General features: G+C 37.3%; 1 protein-coding gene across 1 annotated transcript; it reads right to left on the reverse strand.

Annotated features, from left to right (window-relative positions):
* Window positions 1–882: 882 nt before the first annotated feature.
* metap2b (methionyl aminopeptidase 2b) lies at window positions 883–9,512 on the reverse strand. The gene is made up of 11 exons (XM_027173074.2): window positions 9,268–9,512; window positions 6,039–6,140; window positions 5,848–5,898; window positions 5,648–5,750; window positions 5,385–5,546; window positions 5,045–5,226; window positions 4,847–4,941; window positions 4,604–4,700; window positions 4,396–4,499; window positions 3,811–3,926; window positions 883–1,848 (listed from the first exon to the last, which is right to left on the reverse strand). The coding sequence occupies exons 1-11, from the start codon at window positions 9,416–9,418 to the stop codon at window positions 1,596–1,598; spliced, it is 1,416 nt and encodes a 471-aa protein (XP_027028875.1). The 5' UTR covers window positions 9,419–9,512; the 3' UTR covers window positions 883–1,595.
* Window positions 9,513–10,220: the final 708 nt, after the last annotated feature.

Consider the following 10,220-nt stretch of genomic DNA (forward strand, 5'->3'; position numbering starts at 1 on the left):
AAGGAACTGCATCAGACCATATTATCATCATTTGGTTAATAGGCCATACACCACTGAACTTTTCCAAGGACAATTTTGTCTTAATTTAGTATTCTAGTGTTGATCAGTGTCCGTTTCTGACCACAGACCCATATTTGTTAGTAAAGTGTTTACCAATACACAACTATGTTAAAGTCAGTGATGTCAGGTTCAGGATTCTTACATGCACTACATGGTAAAAGTATGTGGACAGCTGACAGTCATGTCCACTTGACGATCATGTGAACATCGGATTCCAGATTTAGTCTCCCCCACCTTTAGGCTTTCCACTAGATTTTGGAGCATGGATGTGGGGATTTGGTGCTCCTGTTCATCTCAGAGGTGTTCAGTAGTGTTGAGGTCATTGCTCTGTGCAGGCCACTCGATTTCTTTCACTCTAGTTTTGGCAACCCATTTTTTCATGGCCCTTGTTTGGTGTATAAGGGCACCATCATGCAGGTACAGGTTTGGCACACTTTGAGTCAGTAATGGGTCAGCCTGTGTGCCTCCAAAAATGTTGCAACAGTCTAGGGAAGACCAAATACTATTTGTAATATAGCATACCTTCAACCGTAGATGAATATGGATCACCATAAGGAGAGGATTATAACCCTACCATTATACAGGCCAAATCAGTCAACAACAGACAAATGAGTTGCTCAAAACTTTCAGCATCTTGTAAAATCAAAAAACATACAAATGACAATACACATAAAATTAAGTATGAAGTCCATGTACGAGAATTCTGTTGTCAATGTTAGTAAACACTGTTTGGGTGATGATTTTTTTTATTGTATTGCATTGCTTGAATTAAAAATCACTGTTTCAACATTTCAATTTGCTTAGAAAAGCTGAGAAAGTGACTGTAATTTCTTACAAATTTTATTTATAATTCAAAATATAACAGCATTGTGCTTTACCCAGAGAGATGACTGTTTTCAGTCTGAAAAAGCTTAGCCAAAACATTCCAGGCTATTATACACACCCATCATCATTTGTTCTAGTCCAAGTGAAGCAAGGAATATTATTTCTTTCCCTAAATGCAAAAAAGCATGAATGCATGTATAAGCTGTATGTACACTGTGATTAAACAACTTCAGCAATCCAATTTCTGCTGAGTCTTATTAGTCTGTGCGTGGTTCTAATAAAGAATGTAATCAAATATGGCTACAAATAAAAGCTGCTGAAGGAACATTACACATATAATCAGTGAACATGTTCTCCACACACTTTCTATATACTTTTTTTGCATTGTTGTTTAATAATACAGTCAACCTTAGTATTCCCTGGGCTAACAAGCATGTTATACATTAAGAGAAGTCCACCAATTTTTCAAAATTTTACATTTCCTAATCTTGAGGCTGCTCAGTATGTGTAGAAAGAGAGCACTGGACTGTTGCATGGTAAATGCAAATGGCCTTCAGAATACCAGCACCAAAGAGAACAATTTCCATACAATGTTTCCAGATTCTGTAATCTCTGGCACAGACCCACTATGCATTTAACCGTTTTAGCAACTTGAACAACACATAACCATTTTTGCCAGTGAAATTTTGAGAAATTGGTGAGCACTAGCTTTAGTAATCGTCTCCTCTGCTGACCACCTCCTTGCAGGTTGGCTTCAGTAGGATGGTGTGTTCAAACTGAGCCGTGTAACAGCCTTTAGTGTCGCACAGAGGCGGGTATGGGTCAACGATGCCCAGATCACACAGGTTCCTTAGTGCCATCAGGTATTTGGTTTCGCCCAGACGGTCAAGCCAGCGACGACAGAATGCCAATGTACCAAATTTCTCATTGATAACATTTAGCAAATGCTTAGCCCTTGGAAGCCTGTGAGGGTGAAGAAAATGAGACCACGTTATAATTGATAGAACACAAATGTTTCAGAAATTACTAAGGCCCTGTCCTCCGTTTTGTCCACATGAGCACAGTTATAAAACTGTATATAAACCAGTCACATTTTAAGTACTTCTTTGGAATTAAAATGTGACTGGTTTATATACAGTTATATATTTTTTATACTCAAAATAAAAATAATAAAATAAAGAGTTTTGTATAGATGGCAAGAAAACAAGAAATGCAGACATGGTTAAAAGATCATCCATTCATTCAGCAATAACTGCATTATTTTGGTCACAGTTGAGGGAGGCCAAAGTTTCTTCAATGAAAAATCAAAGACAAACTCAGACCTGCCAACCTTGGAAAAAATCTTTTGAGTAGCAACTTACTGCATCGACACGGCGCAAGGTCAGGCACATTTGCTGGTCAGTGTTGATTAAGTTCACAAGCTCATTCATCACAAATTTTTACTATATTTTTCCTATATAAATACTGGCAAATAACGTAAAATTTGATCTGTGCGTAAAACAAACTTGAGGCACAACACCAGTCAAGAACTTCTGAGGGGCATACTGTATACTCGCTTCTTTTAAGATTTGCTTCCCTCTCCCTCTCTGTCAGTATCCTCATCTAACATCATGTGTATTACTAACTGCAAGGCACACACAACACACACACACACATCATCATCCTCATGTTTTTCATAACAGGTTTCCACGCGCATTTGCATGAAAACACTTTGTACATTATTAATATGTTTTAAGGCACAAATGGCATGTAAGAAGATTTGCATTTTACAGTACTAAAGTACAAAATGTACAATAACAATACTTGGCTGCTACTAAAATAAAGAGTATAACGTTATGTGCATGATCGTTTGTGTATAATATCTGCATACTTTTTTAACAACTCTATGTATTGCCATAAATTAGATCTAATGAACTAAACAGTAACTTCATATCTGACAACACATACATGTGTTAATTTTCTCAGGAATAATGCAAGACTCTAGACTTCACTGTGGTTTTGACTGGCTGATCATATAATAATACCTCCCTCATCATTTCTACTTTCTGCTTCTATTTCCCTGCTTTTCACAAAAAAATCGGATGTACATCAGATGTGATCTACAGGAGCCAGTAACAATAGAGTCAGAATACGATTGATATTTAAAAAAATTACATTACTTTCGTCATGTTATAGCATGACTGCGTGCTATAAAAGGGACACAGACACTCGTGGATATCGATTTCTGCGTGCTCGCGCCAGTTTGACTTTTCCGTTAAAGTACGACGGCAATGCGTTTACAGGCATGACTTACGTTTCCTATATAAATATTGGCAAATAAAGTAAAACTTGATCTGTGCGTAAAACTTAAACTTGATGCACAACACTTGGGCACATGCCCCAGTAAAGGAGTCTAACGATGCCTGTGGTTCGGCAGGCTTATTAAAATGGATGAAATTCACAATTCTGGCCATTTACCTTTGAAACGTTAAGTCCTAACTTGTAAAAAAACAGTCACTGTAAGAAGAATTGAAGATACAAAAACCACATTTGTTTTGACGGCTCTCCGCTTGTAGCGTTGAAGAGTTTTAAACTGGCGCTATGATTGGTCGAATTATTATTTTCCCAGGTTGCTGCCCAATGCGGTTACACCCATAGGCGCATTGCCTGGTGTGCAAATGCACAGACAGTTGGACTCAAAGGCATCAATGTTTTTTTACAATGCGTATTTTGAAGTGACAAATCGTTTTTTTACATTGTTTACTGCTAAGTCTCACAAAAACTGTAAAATTGTATATGATTTAGCTGTAACAAGGTTTTGTGTTATGAAGTATAACATTGTGACTACATTGCTATTTCTGATGAAAACACTTCTTATGCTGTATTTCTTTCTTGGTTAGTAATCTTTAAACTTGCATGTAATTTGTAAAGGTTTTGAAGACTTGCCTGACTGGCAAACGTCCAACTTCAAAGTTTTTCATGTAATGTGAACACTCCATGTCATCATGTACCATGCCTTTTCCAGTGCTTCCAAAAGTCTCGATAGCATATACCTCCCCTTCCTGTAAAACAGATGGGCGGTGAGACTTGCACACAAAAGGCACATAATCCATGATTAAAAGATTACATTTCTCAACATTTTACTAACTTTTACTGTGTAAATTGCAAATAACAAAAAAAGTTGTGTCAAACAGAAAAAAGGAGGGTTAAGAATGGGTTTTAACCACACCTCACTTCTAACAAGCTGCCAGTAGCTGATTAACAGGTTTAACAGATAATGTTTATAGATTATCTATGTTTATACATGCATGCTCATATATAAATATCTAACACACACACACACACGCACACTATGCAATATATTTGCATATATTATTGCAGGGCTACCTGAGAGCAACATGCAAAAACTAGTTATAGCACCAAGGCTAACAATCATCACAATAAACATACTAATATAGAGGTATAGATATATTTGCAGACATTTAATTTTATTTTTTTAAGGTAAAATTCATTTTTAAAAAAGACACTAACCTCCATTTTGGTCGCTTCTCCACCCTTAACAATAGGCACAGTCTTTCCTGCATGTATTCTGTATTGTCCAATTGAGTGGCCATTGAGATTCCTAATTGGCTTTACTATGGAAAATTACATAATATATAACAACAAAACATGACCAACCTGAATTAGAGCCTAGTTTTAGTTGCATTATCAGCTGTACCATGACACAGGAAAAATCTACCTTGGTATGTTTTTCCATCCAACTCCACTTCATAAGATTCCATGACTTCCTGAATGGCTTCTCCAATGTCACAAAGACGGACATCAATTCCTGCATACTGACACACACAGACAATTTTAAAACAAACATAAAATAAATACTGTTGAAATACGAATTGAAATGCATGATTTGTGAAAGCAAACTACTAGTCCCAAATTACCACCAACTATGATCTATATGAAGATATATATGATCTATATCTACCTTAATTCCAGTATTTGTGGCATCTTTAACAGCTTCCAGCAGTTTATCATACTTTGGGTTAAAAGTGACAGTAAAGGCACAGTCAATAATTCTACCTGCAAGACAAAAGCCACAGACTTAATAAAAGAAAATTATTACAAGACATCAAAAATATAACAAGCAGGTACACGATGCAGCTCTCATATGTATCCTACAGACCATTAATGTGCGTGCCAAAGTCAATCTTGCAGACATCGTCGTACTGGAGCACTGTGGGGTCTCCAGCATTGGGTGTGTAGTGAGCAGCACAGTGGTTGAGGGAGCAGCCGGTAGGAAAAGCAAGGCCAGCATTGAGACCATTCTCTTTAATAAGCTTCCTTGAGCAGTCCTCCAGCTTTTGACTATAATGGGTAATACCAAAGCAATGAGTTATAATATCCAAAAAAAAAAAAAAAAAAAAACAGGGCAGATGGACACTAACTTGTTTTGAATAGTACTAAACTGTGGAAGTCTCCAAAAAAATGTAAAAATTAGGGTAAGAGTAAAATTGTGAACTTACCAAATGTCAATCATGGTTATGCCTGGCTTAATCCAGCTCATGACATAGCTCCTGACCTGCCGATGTGCCTCTGCAGCCTGTCTGAAATCGTTCCATATTTCCTCGCTTGCCTGATTCAAGACACGCTTCTCTTCACTGCTCATTCTCCATGCAGCCTCACGACTGTTTGGAACACAGGACCAGGCCACCATAAGCCACTTATGACTTTCCAACATTAGACAATATGAGACTTCTAGAATGAGTGAGGAGCTATTAATCTTTACCCATCTTGTACAAGTGGGTATTCACATTCTTGCCCCTTGGGGAAAATGCCACTTGGATAAAGTTCACAGATGGGAATAGACGGAGGATCTGTTTGAACCTTGCCTAAACAGGACAAATTGCACAAACAATAAATTCCTGGGCATTACCACTGTTAAATTGGGGTACATTTACCCATAATATTATATATTAAATAACTTGCCACCCTTCTTCTTCTTCTTCTTTTTCTTCTTCTTCCCAGTTTCGTCACCATCTTTAAAAAATAAATAAATGTTAATAAAACTCCACAAGAAATAGTTTCTCAACAGCATGCCATGTTGAGCAGAGTACTCAGGAAATCATTACAAAACTACTCATTCAGGACACACAAACAAAAAAAATAAAAGAACAGACCATCCTCGCCATCCTCTTCTTTCTCTTGGTCATCCAAAGCCTGCTGCTCCAACTGTTTTATTACTTTATTGATGTCAGCATCTTCTTCTCCGTTTGCATTTCCTGTTAATTTCAAAACACACACAAATGTAAAAAGTATTGAATGCACCGCTTTTTGTTTGTTTGTTTTTTGAGTTAACAGAAAAAAATTCTGAGATCTCACACAGAAGAGATAATGCTTAGGCTTTTCTCCTGTTAATATTGTCACCAAATACAAACCAAGATGGTGCCTTGCATGGCAGCCTCAGCATGACTCTTTCTAGTACTTTCTAGTTTTTTTTTGTTTACTTTGTGTGTTTGGTCACCCTACCGTGATACGTTACACCAGGGAAAAACTGCTTAACATCGGGAAGTTCACTCCAGACAAAAGCCTCTGGTAAAAAATTAATACAATAATCCCAGAAATTCTCCACTACAAACTCCTAAGGCTCACTATACCCCCCATCCATCTGAAGTTGATCACCAGCTTCCTGACAGGCAGGAAACAACAGGTGAGAATGGGCGATATAACCTCCAGTATTCAGTATTCTCACAACTGCTATTCTCCCTCTATACCAATGACTGCACTTCAAGTGACCCAACTGTTAAAACTCCTGAAATTTGCAGATGATACTACACTCATCGTTCTCATCCAAGATGGCGATGAGTCTGCATACCAGCAGGAGGTGAAGCTACTGGTGCTATGGTGCAGTCAGAACAGCCTAGCTAAACACCATCAAAAGTGTGAAGATGATAGTGGACTTTAGGAAAGACCTCTCAACACTACTCCCCCTCACAATATCCAACAGCCTTGTATCATCTGTAGAGACCTTCAAGTTTCCAAGACCTTTAAAAGGGAGTGCAACATAAACTCCATCATCAAAAAGGCCCAGCAGATTATGTACTTTCTATGTCAATTATGGATGTATGGTCTGCCACACATGCTGTTGGTGCAGTTCAACACTGCAGTCATTGAATCTGTCCTGTGCACATCCATCACCATCTGGGTTGGGGCAGCGTCAAAACAGGACAGGCAAACTGCAACGCATAGTAAAAACAGCAGAAACAAATAATTGGTGCCCCTGCCCACTTCCCAGGACGTATACGATACAAGAACCAGAAACCAGACAGTAAAAAGCACTACTGACCCTTCACACCCTGGACACAACCTCTTTCAGCACCTCCCTTCTGTCAGGCGCTGCAGAGCTTTGCTTACCAAAACTGCCAGGCACAGGAACAATCAGGCAATCACCCTGATTAACAACTCACCAAAATTATATTCAAGTACTGCATTATCAGAACTGTTAGTCATCACATCATCCGTGCTACACTACTGCTGCTGTATAGTGTACAAAATATTATTGAACAATATTGTTATTTGCACTAGCATGCATGGGCATAAATTTCATTAACAGTGGGGGGGGGGGGACGACAATAAATATAAAATTTCTCATGAGCAATTTTTGAAGGGGGACACAAATAATACAGTCTAACATGTCCCCGACGTACCCCCCCGGGATTTACGCCCATGCTACCATGCACTTCTCACACTATGCATAACTGATCAGTCATATATTCTATATTCATAGTTAATAGTAATACTATCTATGTGGTATCACATCGTCTGCATGGTCTTGTATAGTCTGTATTTTCTTGTCTTGTATAGTATAGTGTTATTTATGTCTGTACTTTTGAGAGTCACAAACAGCTGAAACCAAATTCCTTGGCCAATAAACCTGATTCTGATACTGATTCTTAAAATGGCAAACAAACCTCTCATAGGCATAACAAACTAGAAATTTGTACAATTAAAAAAAAAAATTCAATAAAACCTTATTCAATTCATTTACAATGTTCCTTTACCATAGTCAGACACGTGATTAAAAACATCTGCATACAAATTTAGTACAAATGTAAAAATTAGCTTCTTAATGAAATTCTTACCCACAGTCCCTGTTATCACTGGGTTATCATACAATTTTTACTAATGTGTTTAATTAATGGATAGAACAACTTGTATTAATTAGGGTGTATATTCTACTGAGGCATGAAATGTTGGATCATTATGTCCACTTGATCCAGTCCACTGGTGCATTTTATTATGCTGATCATGGACTGACAACTTTGGCAAACTTGCGATAAAATCTGACATTTCACATCAACATTATCAATGTGTCCACTTTGGCAATCTAACAAAGGGATTATGAACTCGTTTGGATGTGGACACAGTAAACTGTGAAATATTTTAAATGTACATTAGAAAAAATAATACTATACCGTAGCAGACAAACAGAGACAAAAGAGACAGTATTTAAGAAATTCACCGAGACGTCTGTAGCAGGTGATCTGTTGCGACTTTGGTGCTTATGTGAATTATTTAATATGAAGAAAGCTGAATGAACCAGAACCTAGTAGCTACAGAGATGACATGACCAAACATGAGACCAGAAAGTAGACAGTCTTCATTTCTTTATCGTCTGTGTTATGATAAACAAATTGATGACATAGCTTGTTTGGAGAAAAAAAAATCTTATATCTATTTCAAGCCAAAAGGTTTAACATTAACATCAAAACTCTTCATGCTTATATCTTACTTATAAGCCATGAACTAATCACTAATAGCTAACTATTAAAAGATAACTCTTGTTGCCATTCAGTCAGCTGTTAATATGGACCTTTTTTAAAGCAGGAATCTGATGTAATTAGTCCTTCACAAACTCCAGGTGAAGAGTAGTTCTGATTTATGAGAAAAGCTGTGAATTAACACTTTGAACACAAATGAGTGTGATTAGATCAGGACTGCATGTTCCAGCCGTGCTGAGTGTGTGTCATTACACATTTATAATCCTAACAGTGTTGTGTTTGTCTGTGAACACGTTGTCCCAGTAGTGCGGCCTGTATCAGATTTTTACCGGTTCTACTGTTGCTAGCATGTTTTTCACAAACTAGCATTAGCTGCTTAAAGCTAGCATACTTAACCGTTCCAACAGTCAACCGCTTTGTACAGAACTAACTAAAGAAACACGACACTTACAATCATATTTAATCGACTCTGGACAGCGAGAACTCTTTAGAAACTGCTTCTAGTGTTTCTCAGGCTAAGTTAGCAGTGGGTCTGGAAATAGCACGGAATCTGAACAAGACTTGGAAACACTAGATAGTTAGTTAGCGAGCATGAACACGATTTGTGTTATGATTGTTGTTTATTTACCCTCGACAGCCGCTTTACTCTTTTTCTTCTTCTTCTTTTTCTTTTTCGACGCGTCGTCGGCATGATTTATTTCGTTTTTCGGCTCATGTGCGTCTCCGTTTTGAAGGATCCCCACACGAGCTTCCTGCTCCACCATCTCCTGGTCCGCCATGTTTGCACAGGGGAGAACCACAGCGCAGACACGTGGAAGACGCGCGGCTCGACATCAACACACGCTTCACACGCTTTACACCTTCATACGCTAACGCACAAACATATACACCAAAGATTAAATAACAGCAATGACAAAGTTCAGTTTTTATTCCATTGACGGTACTTCATGTGTCACTTCAAATGTTCTTTAGTACCAAACCATATTCCTCATCCTTCACATATGGGTTCCTCCTCCTGTTATCTTTTATCAATTTTAATTAATTTGTATTAATTTATAACTACAAAATCAGGTATATTTTGGCAAATATGTAATTATTTTGGGATTATATGAAAGAAATTGCATTAAAGTAATCCACAAATCAAATTTGTGGATTGTGCCTCAAACGACACGTCCATCATTTCTATTCTTTTTATTAAATAAACAAAATTAACGTGGTCAAAAAAAATCTTATCATATTGTACAATAAGGTGTATTAAGTGATTAAAAAAAATAATAATAATAAAATATATTTTTTTCTAGCCGAGTCTTCGGTGTGTAAAGTACACACTCAAAAATGTGGAATAAACGGCAAAATTCTATTCAGAAATGTTAATATGTTAATATCTATATAAAGATATAAAGTGGTGCTGTAATTAGATCGACTTCCAACAGATACAATGCAGATTTGGAAATTGGAATTGGAATTATTACAGAACCTACATGTAGAAAGTATTTCAATGTATTATTAATGGCTATTTAGTAAGCTCAGCATTAAAACTGTAATAGTTTTCCCTATATGTATATGCCGTGCAAATCCGTG

Source organism: Tachysurus fulvidraco, chromosome 10 (genome assembly GCF_022655615.1).
Source record: "Tachysurus fulvidraco isolate hzauxx_2018 chromosome 10, HZAU_PFXX_2.0, whole genome shotgun sequence".
Taxonomy (NCBI): Eukaryota; Metazoa; Chordata; class Actinopteri; order Siluriformes; family Bagridae; genus Tachysurus; species Tachysurus fulvidraco.